This window comes from Falco naumanni, chromosome 3 (assembly GCF_017639655.2).
Source record: "Falco naumanni isolate bFalNau1 chromosome 3, bFalNau1.pat, whole genome shotgun sequence".
In the NCBI taxonomy this organism is placed as follows: domain Eukaryota; kingdom Metazoa; phylum Chordata; class Aves; order Falconiformes; family Falconidae; genus Falco; species Falco naumanni.
Window position 1 is genome coordinate 49,069,459 of NC_054056.1, and position 14,532 is coordinate 49,083,990.

The 14,532-nt window shown below is 39.8% G+C and overlaps 1 protein-coding gene across 1 annotated transcript in view; it reads left to right on the forward strand.

Annotated features, from left to right (window-relative positions):
- GALNT12 (polypeptide N-acetylgalactosaminyltransferase 12) overlaps positions 1-14,532 on the forward strand; it is a 49,874-nt gene that overhangs the window by 23,857 nt on the left and 11,485 nt on the right. Inside the window, exons 6-7 of the mRNA XM_040588201.1 lie at positions 3,776-3,952; positions 6,586-6,717. Coding sequence (XP_040444135.1) covers positions 3,776-3,952; positions 6,586-6,717 — 309 coding nt within the window. The remainder of the gene's footprint in view (positions 1-3,775; positions 3,953-6,585; positions 6,718-14,532) is intronic.

Consider the following 14,532-nt stretch of genomic DNA (forward strand, 5'->3'; position numbering starts at 1 on the left):
CTGTGTGCTGAATGCAGGATGGAGTCTGTGTGCCTTGATTTTTTGGATCGCTTAACGCTATTTGGCTGGGTAAAATTTCACTTCATGGGCATAATGGGCATTGAAACTCCGCTTTCTGAGGGATGCAAAACACGTCCTTTCATTTTCTCTCTCCTGGACATGGAATGAGGGGAACCTGGATGCAGCTTTCCGCCCTCACCCCCTGCCCCATGCTCTTGGTCCTGCTAGTGGCACTGCAATATAAGTTTGTGCCTGGGGTTCGATGCTTGATACACCTGTAGTCTGTCCTTCAACCCACCATCACGGCATGAGAGAAAGCCACACATGCAAAAAGGCAAAATTATTTACTGTTAAGTCCTTTCTTCTGTTGGAAACCTTACTACCTGTGAGCCCGGATGATACATGCCTCTGATCGCTTGGAGTCGTCTCTTTTCTCGTCTTTTTTTTTTTTTTGTATTGTTTCTTCCTGTATGTATCTGGAAATCTGTCTTGCAGTGGGAGCAGCTGGGATGGGTTCATGTGGCTGGGGAGGCCCCTCCGCCCACCCAGCTCCCTCCCAGCAGATGATGCATGAGCACCACACTGCGGGGTGCAGCCACCAGCCAGCAAGCAAAACGGCAGCAGAGAAAGGGGCAGGAACAGAGTGTTTTCCACAGTTTGTCTTTGTTCAGGGGATAGCGTCCTTTTTCTTTTTTTTTTTTAAATTATTTTTTATTCTTCCAGAGAGTCCTAAAACATTAGAATGCAGGTGGTAGAGCTTATAGAGCTTTACTGTACATTGCCCCAGCATCAGGTCAGTTGTCCAGAGACCCTGGCAGGGATGGAGATCCCAAGGAGAGATCTGAACATTTACTGTAGCTTTTCATAACGCCACTATCTGTCTCTGAAAAGAAAAGAAAAAAATGCTGATAGTCTGCATGCATCAAGATGAAAGTGAAAGTAGAAAGGAAAGTCACCTTGTTTTCTTCTTGTGGTGAAGGAATAGAATACACTTTTATAATGAGAACTGCCAGGTAGCCAGACCTAGTAAAGAAACGTATTTTCGTGCATGTCAGCGTGCAAAATATTAAGAAAATCTAATGTGGTTCTCTGCTACAGAAGAATATTCTCCGGAGTCACTTAGTTTGCATTTAATAATCAACTTTAATTTCTCTTTTGAATTCCTTGCTTTATTTTATGTCTGTTCATTTGTATCTGATTATATAAAGAGGTCAAAAAGTTTTCCATCAAAATAAAAATAAATAAATCTTTTGAGGAATTGGTTAGCTCAAATAAATTTAATTTTTTTTTGTAATAGGAAGACAGGAGAAGTTTTGAACTGTTTTAATGAAAAGCAGAATTTAATGAGCATTGTTTAGCAACCTACAGTTATTTTTTAGGGAAATTCAGAATTTTAATTATTGAAAATTCAGCTGCTGTGGATTTCTCTTTGTCAGCAGTTTAACAAAGGTACGGTCAGTCTGTTTTACTCCATTTAAATCAGACTTTATCATGGAAAAGTAGAAGAATGTGCTTCCTTCTTAACTGTACATTTTTATTTAAGTAGTCTTTATGGTCCATTCCTCATGTCTTGTTTAAAAACAAGACTGATCAAAACAGTAATGGTCAATTAAAAAAACGCTTATATAGTATATAAAAAACACGGAAACTGTTAAACTTTAATAAATTAAATTTATGGTGCTTAATAGTTGCTGACAAATCTTGTGTGATAAATTTCAACTTAAAAAAAAATTTGGATATAGAAATAATGATGTAAGGAAGCTATTGTTTTGAAACAAATCTCAAAAAGGGAGAACTTAAAGCGAAAGTGGATAGCTGGTTTCATAGCAATTTCAAAATGGCAGTAGTATAACTTACATGTGAAAATATGCAAATTGTTTTAAAGATCAGTACATAATTCTAGATTTCTTGTATAATTCCTTTAAGCATCTTTCTGTTTATATGACAACAAAAAGCAACAAAAAAGGAGAGATACCTCACATGAAAAGCAAGAAATTAAAGTTTTAAGTCCAGAAAGTAAAGATGTCCAGTGCTTCCTGTAGCTGAATGATGAATTCCTTATGCCTTTAAGGAAACTGTTTTAGAAGTAAACTTATATATTAAGAATGTTTACAGGTTATTTTTTTAAGCACAGTATTGTGCCATGCATAAAGGTTTGACATCATTATCCAAAACCAAATCAGTGGAGGCAATGTTCATTGATTTCTAAATTAAGAAATTTGGGAGAAATCATAAGTCACTTTAAAGGAAAAAAAAACCCAACAAAAAAAAGCAGTCTGTAGACAACATCCATCTTATGTATGCTGAAAGCCATCATCTGTAGTGACTTTCTAGATCCCTAAAAGTCCCAGGGAGAGAGGTGGGACATGTCCCATCACTGATGTCTTGTTATTGTTAAGTACCAAAGTTTTATTTGCCAACTCACAGCTTTTGCTCCTGCTGTGTTCATGTGTGTGTCATACAAGAAGATTGTCAGGGAGCAAACCTCTGCCCTTACACATATCCCAGCTAATTTCCTTTGTCCTCCATTTACAAAGTGCCACTTATGCACGGTTGAATACGTGAGGAGAATTAGCTTGCTGGAGTGCCAGTTCTCAGAAATCTTTTACAGAAAGTTTATCGGAGCCATTGGTGACAGCCTCAAGTTAGTTCAAGTGCAGCTACGTGTCCTACCTTTCCTCCCATCGGACTAAACTGCACAACCCTTGTTTGAAGCACCCTTCAGGAACGGGGTGTCTGCTGCATTGTGGTCGCACACGGTATTAAATAGGAAGTACCTGTCTGTGCTTTCCTTTCATTACCTCAAACCTGAGATCAGAATGGATCATGCCATAAGTCCATGATTTTCAAAGGAAAAGAGTCTAATTTCAAAAATATGCGGAGTGCTGAGGCTGATGTATCCACTTGGTGGTCATTTGTGGTCTTTATTTGGAGGGCCATACGTTTCCTGACCTGGGGAGCCCAAGACACAAGGATGAGCACAAGGGCAGAGTGACTTCTGCTAATTCCATGCTTGGGTTCAAGTACTTCCCTTGACAGCGAGTAGGAATATTGCTTTAGATAGAGGAGCTCGTTTCACTAATGTTGGTTGGACCACCACGAGTCAGAGAATTACTTCGCTTTTTCTTTTCATGCCTTGGGTCTGGGTTTTCAGGTCAGTTTTCCAATGAAAAACGTTAATTTTATTTTACGACCCAGCACCTGTGGCCTGTCTTCTGAAATGGTGAACGTAGAAATGGAAACAAATCTTTGGTATCATTCTCCAGTGATATGACAAAACAATGAAAGTTTTGTCAACTTTCCAGTAGAATATGGGCAAAGATTTCTGGTAAGCAATCAGTTGTTGGTCATCGGTTTCTTTCCAAGGTGACTAGTCGCATGGTTAAGGCAGACAAGGAACATGCCTCTCTCTCCCTTTTTTTTCAGTAGTGCCTGTATACCTTTAATTGTAGACCACAGTGAAACTTGCAGAAATATTGTGGACCACTTCTTATCATGCCTTCAGAGAAAGTAAAGCTAAGAAAGGGATAATTGCACACCAGATAAAACCAGAGATAGCGTTATCTCCTTGTTAGTCCCAGTGATTTGCTCTGTGTTCACAAGGATGTCATTTTATCCAGCTTATTCATCAAATGAGACACAAAATTATTCTGTTGCTTGTAGTATGGTGTGATATTCTTGAGAAGATATTACATTTACAAAGTCTTATTATGATTATATCCTTCTGCTTGCAAAGATTCAAATTAATGATGCACAATGTCAATTCTTCGCTCAGATATGGCAGTGTGGAGGAAGTCTTGAGATCCACCCTTGCTCCCATGTAGGTCATGTTTTCCCCAAACAAGCTCCGTACTCACGGTCCAAAGCTTTGGCAAACAGCGTGCGTGCAGCTGAAGTGTGGATGGATGAGTACAAAGAACTTTATTACCACCGAAATCCACATGCTCGCCTGGTGAGTTCAAGTCCATTGTTCTTGGAATTTCAGTAGAATTTGATTTAAATGAAATAACTACTAATTAAGCTAATATTTAACATTAATTGCTTTTTATGTTTGCTTATTATTTCTTCTGAAAGTTTTTCTCAAATATAGAATAAATGTGTATATCTAGTTAATTGTATTTTTTTTAATTTATGGGTGTTTTAAAATAATTTAATTATAAAAATCAGATTTTTTTTAAGACTAGAAGGCAGCCAAATCTGTGTCAGTATTAAACAAAGGAGTGAATAAATGAAGGAATAAAGTTAAGCAAGGTAACCCAAGTAAAGAGGAGCTGTTCAGCCAAAAATGTGCACTTCTATGGAACAGCTGATGCAGGATTCTATCAATAAAGAATTACAGAACAAAACACAATTAATGAATGCTAATCAACAAGTTTCAATGGTCAGTAGATACTTAAGTGAACAGCATGGTAATAATCTTTATCAAAAATTACCTGTCTTGTGATAATAGTAAAATATTGGACTGATGTAAGACAAAATCAATTTTTCTGTTTGATTTAGTGCCGCACAATGTTTGATTAAAAAAAATAATGTAGAAAATCAATATTGCAAAGATTAAATTAATTAAAATCAGTCCTAGGAACTCAGATGAAAATGTTGCTAATAAGATGTTTGAAGTATCAATTCTGGGTTTTGTTGTTTGGGGTTTTTTTAATGTTAATACTTTTATTTTCCATGAGAAAGAAAATACAAGATAATTTGTTTGCCAAATTTTTGAGGAGATAAATACTGTGAAAACTGAGTAGGTTAAAACAGCAAAGCAGTGTGCAATTTCACAGCTTGGATATATTTATTGTGAGGGGCCTGTAGGCTGGAAGACAATAATACTGAAAAATCCTCACAGTGTCTAGAAATGACTTAAATGTACCTCTGGCACGAAGCCCAAAATTCAGGCCTAAAAGAAAGAAATCTCTGCTGTTGCTTGTTTCTGGGAGTGCGCAGTCTCCCCAGGCACTTCTCTCTGCACGGGAAGTTTTGCAAGTGGCTTTCTGATTTTGTGCGTGGGGAGAAGTGGGCTGCTGAGCATCTACCTCTGGCGGTGCTGGACCAGAGCTTGGGGACCGGGCAGGGGGACAGGGAGCTCCCCACACCTTTGAGTGGCCTACCCCCATAGACATGCCGGGGGAAAAAGTGCTCTGGAAACCATTAGGCTTTTAAAAGATACTCTGGAGGGCACAGGGGAAGCTGAATTTAGTTAGTTTCCATCTCATGTTCCTTTGGATTAAATTGGGTAATTGGATTATTATAGTCCATGCATTTGTAATAATTGTTTTACTTTAACATCATAAAATCCGTTTAGGTTTTATTATTAGAGTCTGACTTTCAGAGAAATACAGGTTTTGTGTGTCCGAAGGCAGGAGCTCACAGGCAACGCCAGGCTGATTCTGTTTGTCATGTGCAAAGAGAAAACAGCAATAAATGCTGACAATTTTTCTTGTAAAGTTCTGGGCAGCTGATATCTATAATGACAGGACTTTAACCTGAAAGGATATATGTGTGTTAGTATGGGAAGTTTTGCACATTGGCTTATTGTAACACAGTGGATGTAAGCTGAGACACGCCGTTTTTCTGTATGTATCAAAGCTGCCACCAGTGCGCTGTGGTTTCCATAGTACTCTGTACACCACTTGTTGCAGCATTTGAGTTCAGACACTTTTACTTCATCTAACCCAAATATTCAGTTCCGTAGCATAATGGAAAAATGATTGATGCTATGGCTGCAGTATTTGGTTCTGTGGAGTTTCACTTCAAGATTAATGTTCGGACCTCAGAGCTAATATGTCATGCTGTTTGTTTATTCAGGCAGGCACCTCTGTCTCTATTTTACATCCTCTTTGTGTTTTCAGTGATATTTCCACAGCTTTGAGAAATGCAAATGTATTTGTGGTTTGATGAAAGAGTGTGTCAAGTAACCTGCAAAAATCTGGGGGCTGCAAGTGGTATCTCATGCCTGACTGAAGTCCCTAGTCAATATAAAGATAGATTTTTGAAGACAGACATAAAAAGATGTGAACTCTGCTCTGATCTATAGACAGGGAAGTCTGCAATGAAAGCTTTTCTCTGGAGTTTTAATATTTCATATTCCCCACCCCCTAAAACTATGAATTTCAAAGGAAACATTAGCAGATTTTATGAATTTCATCAGTTAAGTGTAAAACTGTCTGTACAGGTAATTTGCAAATAGACGGTAGATTAATTTAAAATTCTCAAGATTCATTCACTGCTTTTGAGTTTTTCAATTATCCAGCTAAAGGAAGTTTTATTTTCCAATACACCTCAGTTCCCAGCAATCTGTGTTCAAGGGCTTCCTTACTTGCAAATTCGGGGAGTTTTGTCAGATGAACTGTCTTCTAGCATATTTAGAAGTTTTACGTGCACCATTCCAGTTCTTTTTTGTCAACATCTAACAAACGTCAGGATAATGAAATCAAATCCAGCACCCAAACATGGGGATTTTCCTGGCTGGAAGTCCTACTCCTCACTTAAGCATACGGTTCCTAATAATGTATATAGATAATTTAGAAGAGAGCATCTGTTCTGGTTGGGGTTTTTTAATTTTTTTTTTTTCATTTTTTTTCCTTTCAGGAACCATATGGAGATGTGACAGAAAGGAGACTCCTTCGGGAGAAGCTGAAATGTAAGGACTTCAAATGGTTCTTGGAGAACGTGTACCCAGAGCTTCATGTACCTGAGGACAGACCAGGCTTCTTCGGAATGGTACGTGGCTGCCGAGGAGGGGCGTCCTTGTGGTTCTGAGCTTTCCCACTGACTCAGTATGAAGGTGTTTTTCTGCCAAAATCATGCTGGGATTTTGGTAGAATTCAGTTAGAATTGGTAGCCTTTAAAATGTGCTTTCTATTAGACTCTTTATTCTAGGGGATGCTGTTTATGAAGGAGTTCTGTGAGAGGGTAGGAGAACAGGCAAAGCTGCTGTGAATTACACCTTCCAAGTGACATCTTGGGAGTGTTAAAGGCAGCAAAGGATGACTTTTTTATTTCTTGAAATGTTGCATAGCAAAAAAAGAGAACACCAAAATGCTTTAGTTTTTAGTCGTCGACTTGCAAATAGCGTGTGCTTTGAAGCATGTCTTTCCACATTTTATCTGATGAAAACTATGATGCTGTGATGATGGGAGAGAGAGCTGGTGTTGTGTGCTCCCAGATCATACAGGATTCTGTATGTCAAAACCAACCTGTTAATTTTTAATCTGGAGGTCCATTTAGAGCAGCACAGGTTCACAAGCAATTTTTGTTCGTTCAGTATCAGAATCCTCTTCTCCTTTTTTTAAGAGTCAACAACTTTCTATGCTAATTGCAGCTTACAAATAAATATTTGTATATTTATAGCTCCATGTATATCACATTACTGTAGTCTCATTTGGAAAGGACGAAGGTGGAGATGATGCAGCAAATACCTGCTTCCTCTGAAAAATCAGCAAATATCTGCTGCCTATCTTATTAGGAAGACCAGACTGCACCTTTTTGCCAGGCAAGGATGTATGAAATACCTTCCTGATTACCAGTACAATGCAACTTAGAAGTACTTTTGCTGGTAACTCGATCACTCTGCAGATCTGGCTGAGCTGCATTCCCACACAGCTGCTTTGCATCCAGCCTGTATCACAACAGTCTTGTCTTGCTGCCATCTGTGATTCAGTTAATCAGTCTCTGTAGAATTGCCTTCAGTGGAGGAAAAAATCCTGATCCCTGTGGGCATACAAAACGTACAGGAACCAAGTCTCCCCACAGTCTTCCCTAACAGCTTTGTTACCCGCTGAATGGAAAGATCCTGACGTGGAGATGCTGCAGTCTCCCATGGGGAACTGTATTTCCTGGGGGGAGCTGTAGGAGCTCCCATAGGGAGTGCATCAGTTGGCAGCAAAGCCGTTGGGAGCCTCTTGAGAGAGTAGTCACCCTCCTCCAGTTATCTTGGAGCTTGCACCTGAGCTGGCGTCTCTCTGTGATCACCGGCATGAAAGGTAACAACCACCATTACCCAGTACCTTGAACAGACCCCAGTACAGCTTTGGTTTGTTGGGGTTTTTTTTGTTGTTTTGTGCTGGATTGCTAACTGACAAGGTCAGAGACAGTTGAAGCAGTAAGATGTTACCAGACTTACCTTCTAGGAGCATTTCAGTAACCTTATCATCCCCTCCACCTCCATCCTTCGCCCTCCAAAAGAAAGCCTGGACTGGTGGCAGTGATGGTGCTTCAGCCTCCTGGGGAGGAGAAGGGATTTGTGCAGTTTCTTTCACAGTGTAACTGCACGTGTCATCCTTAGGAAAGGTGTTGACAATACCTAGAAATACTTCTTGTTCAGAGCTGCTTGAGGGATCTATGGTGTTATTTAGGTGTGCTCTATGTATCTCTCTAAAAACAATTCTTAAAGGTTGTCATCCACTCGTAGGCATAAGAATACACCTTTTTTTGGCAGGAGGAATTTAAAATGATTAAAGTACAGTTATACTCTGAGAAAGTGACAGTGCAAAAATGACACCTACTGATTCGACTGATTTGTGGATATTGAGTCCCATCTGCTAACTTCAATGAATCATTGATCGTGTTCTTTACTCTTGCCTTAGCTGTGTAGTGCTTTTCTGGTTCACAAAAATACTGTGTTTAAAAGTGTTGGCTTTGCTAACAGCTCGGTTTAGTGTGAGGCTATTTAATTGTTCAAAGAGATGCAAAGGAATATGGGGATTTCTGCCTCCCTTGAAAATCTTTACGCTGAAGTTGAAAATCTTTCTAAGATTACCCATAGGTCAGCCATATGTTATTGAAATAAATGCAAGAATTGAGCAGCCTTCAGTGCCATGCACTGACAAATAGACACACATGCTAATTTTTTTTCTCTTGCTATGTAGATAAAAATATCTGTACTAAGCCTGGCTGTCTAAAAAGTTAGCGGCCTAAAACTTTATTTAAGTATACTGAATTTTGAATATTTTTCCTTGAGCTATGGTTGCATTCTTATAAACTGCCTGAGGCATAGAGATAAGGGAAATAACTTCTTTCTTGTCCTTGGGCTACATGCAGCTTTGGAACTTTGTGTGGGACACGAACTAACCCTTTTGGCTTTAGTAATTTATTTGGGGGGTGGGAGGGAGCGAAGCTGGTAGGCATTTAGTGGGTTAAAATAATAATACATCAGCATTTCTGGAAAGGCCAATGATAATCCCTTTTAGGTTCTTGTGTAGAGTACTAATGTCTGTCTTTTTGTGGCATAGCATCTGATTTGGCCTTCCGTGAGCATGCACTTACCGGCAAAGTGTATACTGTACTTCTGCAGCAGAAGTGTGAAATCTTAAAGGGACTTGAACCCCAGGTCTGTGCAGACTGCCCACCTAGATACCCCAGACTACATCTGCTGAAAAATCTTAGCTGCCCTTGGAAGGGACGGTGTGGGCACCTTTAGGAGGAACTTTGAGCCATCTTGTGTGTTCAGTATTAGTACCCTGACATTGCTGCATTGTGCAGCTGGGTGAAGACAGAGGAACTGGGCAGCCCTGTGATCTTGTCATGTTAGTGGTGACTATGGAAATGCATGGCTGCAAAGCACAGGGGTAGTCAGGGTTCCTTTCCCCTCAAAGGTGTAGTAGGTATTGCTGGCGTTCAGGGTGCATATCTGCGGATAAAGATTATGGTCGGTCAGTGAATTTGGCTTTGAACTTGGCATCCAAATTGCTTTTAAAAGACAGTGTTGACACAAAAGTCAGGATTTTCTCCCTCCTTTTCTATGTTTGATCACTTGGCAGTGAGACCATATTGTGTTTTGATACAAGAAGTTTTTCTTTGTTCTTTTCAAACAGTTTGTAGCTGATCTTTCTTCCAGCTGAATGTGAAGCAACTAAGCTGATACATGTCTGTTGTGACGATCTAGCCAATGGCTCTTTTCACCACCTATCCTTAAAGGCATCTGTGACTGACTGAATTAGTTGGAAGATCGAAAACTTGAATTTTTCTATTGGCAGCTTCCTTCCGCATTTTGCCCTGCGACCATCTCATCCTCAATGAATTTCCAAATGCATAGACATAATTTTCTTTTTAATTTAGACCAGATATAACCTTAAAAAAACCAAACAAACTCGAGAAGAAAGATTTTAAGCCTTTAAAACTATGAGTAATTTTGTATAGCTTTGACATGAAAGAGAACATTTTGTAAATTAGCTAAATAACACATGATGTATAGAGAGAGGCTTAGAGAAGCAGAGATCTTAGCTACGTGGCTTAAGATATGCGATCAAAAAGGCTATTGCATGTCTGGTGTTACAAGTTGTCAGAGGTATCAGGCTCCAAATCAGCCGCCTCTAGGGTATACCTCTGAAACTGCATTGTAACACAATTTGTAGAGCTGCCACTTGAGTTGAATTGGTACCCAAGATTATAGCTGACTAGACCTGGTGATCTGATGCCGAACACAGGAAAATATGCACCACTCTGTTGGCTGTACAGCCTCTGAGAAAGTCTTGAGACAGACTTTTTTTTTAAAGGAAGCAGGAGAAATTCAAGTGTTTGATACAAGTGAACAAACACACCATGGCTTGAGACGTGCTTGTATGTTCATGAGCCTCCCAGGGAGATCTGGACTTGCTATGGTGAACAACTGAATTCCAACAGCAGTATCTCATAATTGATTCCTTCTAAGGATCTTAGTCATCAGCATCGTATACCCATTTTAGCGTTGCACTTACTCAGCTGGGGCAGAGTTAATCTTCTTCTCAGTAGCTGGTGCAGTGCTGTGTGTTGGATTTAGTATGAGAAAAATGTTGATAACACATGGATGTTTTTAGTTGTTACTAAGTAGTGTTTATACTAAGTTAAGGACTTCTCAATTTCTCAGGCCCTGCCAGGGAGAAGCCTGGAGGGGCATCAGAAATTGGGAGGGGACACAGCCAGGACAGCTGACCCAAACTATCCAAAGGGGTATTCCATACCATAGAATGACATGCTGGGTATATCAACAGGGGAGAATTACCCAGGACTGTTGATCACTGCTCTGGGACTGGCTGGGCATCAGTCAGTGGGTGGTGAGCAGTTGTATTGTGCGTCACTTGGGGTTTTTTTTTCCCTTTTGGATTTTATGCCTCTGTCCCTGTCTCTCTCCTTCTCGTTATAATTGTTGTTGTTATTATTTTATTTTAATTATTTAATTGTTCTTGTCTCAACCCACGAGTCTTACCTTTCTCGCAGATCCCCTCCCCATCCCTCTGGGAGTGCGGGGGAGTAAGCAAGTGGATGCATGGTACTTAGTTGCCAGCTGGGGTTAAACCACGACAGCTTAAGAAGATAACAGAAATCTGAGGATATTTATTTTTTTTCCAAAAAGGGTGATACGAAAATAGCATACACTCAGTAAAATCATTCCTTTTGACTGCTCAGATTACTTTTGAGGTAAAAAATTATACCTGGTCAGTACCATGAAGCTGTTGGCTTGCTGAAAATTCGTAACTGTGTCCCACAGTACCACAATGCATCAGCACCAGTGCTACTGAGGCAGAATAAAGAGGATTCTGATCTATTTTGTGGATGAAGAGGAAGATTGGCTGTACTCCACTGCCCGTATTTATCAACTAATGTAATGAAGTTTTAATGTCAAAAATCTGTTGTTGATGATTTGCTTACAGTTATATGAAATGGATTTTATTTAAAAAAAACCCAAAACCTAATAATGATTTGCAGAATGCCATCTGTATTGTGTTGTTATATGCAAGTGTCCAGATGTCAGGAAACAACAGATTTAAATTTCTCCAAGCAGTAAGAGATAGAGGTCTGAGGTGAATGTCTCAGTGGTTGCTGTTTACTACCTGTCCCAGCCTCCTAACAGAGTGGTAACTAAATGGAATTGTAGAGTACACCTGCAGCATTTCAATAGGAGGCAAAGAAGCAGCCAGTAATCCTGCATGGGCAGAACTTCTTAGAACTGACTGAACGATGTGTTTTAACGGCAAGGTGATCAACATTTTTTCTTGCTTCTGTTTCTCTAATGCAGCATTCTGCAAGAGAATCAAGGTAAGTCACAGAGAAAATTTTGTTCTTATTGCATGACTTGTTTATGGTAGATGTGGGAACAAAGATAGCTTCAGAAATGAATGGATGATTGCTGTTTTGATAGAGCTGTAGCACGTAAAAGGAACTTGAACTGTGTATTCTCATTTAACAAGAACAAAATACTATTTTCACATATTTTCTCATACTTTTTTGTACCTTGGAACGGAGGGCAGATATTTTTTTTTCTCTTTACCATAAATGATTCTGCAATCAGATTTTCAAATGTGATTATTTCCAAATCTTTGTCATTTCAGATCAGGTCATTTAACAGCTTAGAGTATGCACTATTCCCGCAAAGCAGGTCTTGAATACCTATTAGGCTTCCTGATGAAGTGTGGGTATAAAAGAGCATCTACTAATGTCTAGCGTCTACTGATGTCTGATAAAAGAAACTAAAAGAACCAGGTTGAAATACAGACCGTGTGTGTTTAGGCATATGTCTGCACGTATCACAAGCATTTCTGCATGAGAGAGAAAAATGAGAGAATACATGTGGTAGCATCCTGGGAGTACAGGCTCCCTTTTAAGCCATCTGAAATGAAGCTTAGCTTGGTAATCTTCTACACAGATTTTGTTGTCTGTATTTGGGCACTGAGTAGCACGCATCAGAGAGTTACCATAGTTCTGGTGGTGGTGGTGCATAGCATTTAAAAATAGGCTATTTAAAATTCCAGGCCATGTGCTCAAGCACATGCTGGGGGCTGACAGTGAAGAATGCATGCTTGGAGCGGCAGCGAAGACGTTGGGTTGTCTGGAAGGGCACCACAGATAAGGGCTTGGCTGTGTTTGTCTTCCCTTGGGGCTGGTAGACAGCCAGGCAAAGTCGTACGTTACTGAACGTATGAATGAGAGACCCTCTGAGCCTGAGGACAGCCGCTGACAACCACCAAAACCAATGTATGTTTTTAGAGATACAATTACTGTTCTTAAGTGGTTATGACTTTAAGTTGACGTTTCTTGATGTAGCATGTAGAAATATGGAAGCTTATTGTTTGGTTTATGTAGTTCCATGGTAGTGTTAAAAATCATCTGTAGAAGACGCTTTTCTTTCCTGTTTTTCTAAGTGTAATTCTTGCCTAGTGCTATAAAGTTTAAAAAAAAAAAAAAAAAAAAAAAAAAAAAAAAAAAAGACTTCTTTTGACAGCTTGAGGAGGGGTGCAATGGTCTAGTGTGTTCCCATAAAACAAGCAGCACTTTCTGTAGAAAGGGTTCCCGGGGTTTTTCTGGTAAACTTGAGCACTAAAACTAAGGATGAATTTTACCATACGCCAAATTCAGATGTTAGTTTATCCTGTACTGAAAAATTACACCAAATGCATAGTGGAAACATGTTCAGAGAGGAATTAAGAGGCAAAGCCTGTAAAGATAGGGTTTCAGTAATCTGTTTATACGTTTGGCTCTGACAGGAGAGCCTCACAGCCCCCGGCAGCCCTGCAAGGGGCCCCAGGCTGGCGGCTCGGTCATCTTCTCCATCCTCCTGCCCAAGGCATCGCTGTTGCCTTGGGCGGGCAGCCCAGGTATGCAAGGTTCCGAGAGCTTGGCTGTCGGTCAGTGGGAGCGTGCGCAAGGCAGTGGAAAGAAGACATCGGGTAGCAATAAAAGTAGACATTGGGAAAGCGAAATGTATATAGAACACCGGTATTTAATTTTCCAACTTGTGTGGTTTTTTTCTGTGGTGGGTTTGGGTCCTGCGGGGTTTGTCGTGTTTGGTTGGTTTTAGCCTTCTGCAATCCCTTTGTGCACATTCATTCTCCAAGTTAAGAACTGAGGATACAGTTATCACGACTAGGGAAGAGGGGTGAAATTACACCTTGCTGAACTAACTCTTCTGAGATTTACTCTGCTTACTCTTTTTGTCTGTGATACAATTATACTCATTAACACGGTCATTCAGCTCAAATCTGTGTTTACAGAACCTGTTTCACTCTGTAATTTTTAATTTTGTTAAATGGCTAATACTAGGAGTCAGTAATTATTATAGCATTGTTTAACCTATTTTCAGTTACTTTTGCCTTCTGTTAAGGACAAATCCTTGCTAATTAGCCTGATGTTTTTAAAATCAGGTCACAATATTTTCAAATTTAATCTAAAAGTTACACACTTGTTGTGTCAGAGATCAGGAACAATAGTAAAGAACGTTTTATATCACACTTCAATGTCTCTTTCCAAAGTTACATCTTACCCACTTTCATGATATCTGGTCTTAAAATCTGTCTGCTTGTTCAACCTCAAGAGAGTACTGGAGTCCTTTTGAGAACAAATCTTTCTAACGTCTCCCATCTGACAAACTGAGTCTTTTCATAAGAAAATTGAACAAGTAGATCCTGGGGGGGTGGGAGCTGTTCTGCATGAGTTACTGGCTTGTTGAGTTTCAGCACAGCTTTTCATAGTTCCTGCCTGCTTCATGTGGAAAATACACTAGAACATGGTGTCATTCCTGGGGGAAGTCATCGTGTCTGGCTGCTTCAACACCCAAAGTCAAGA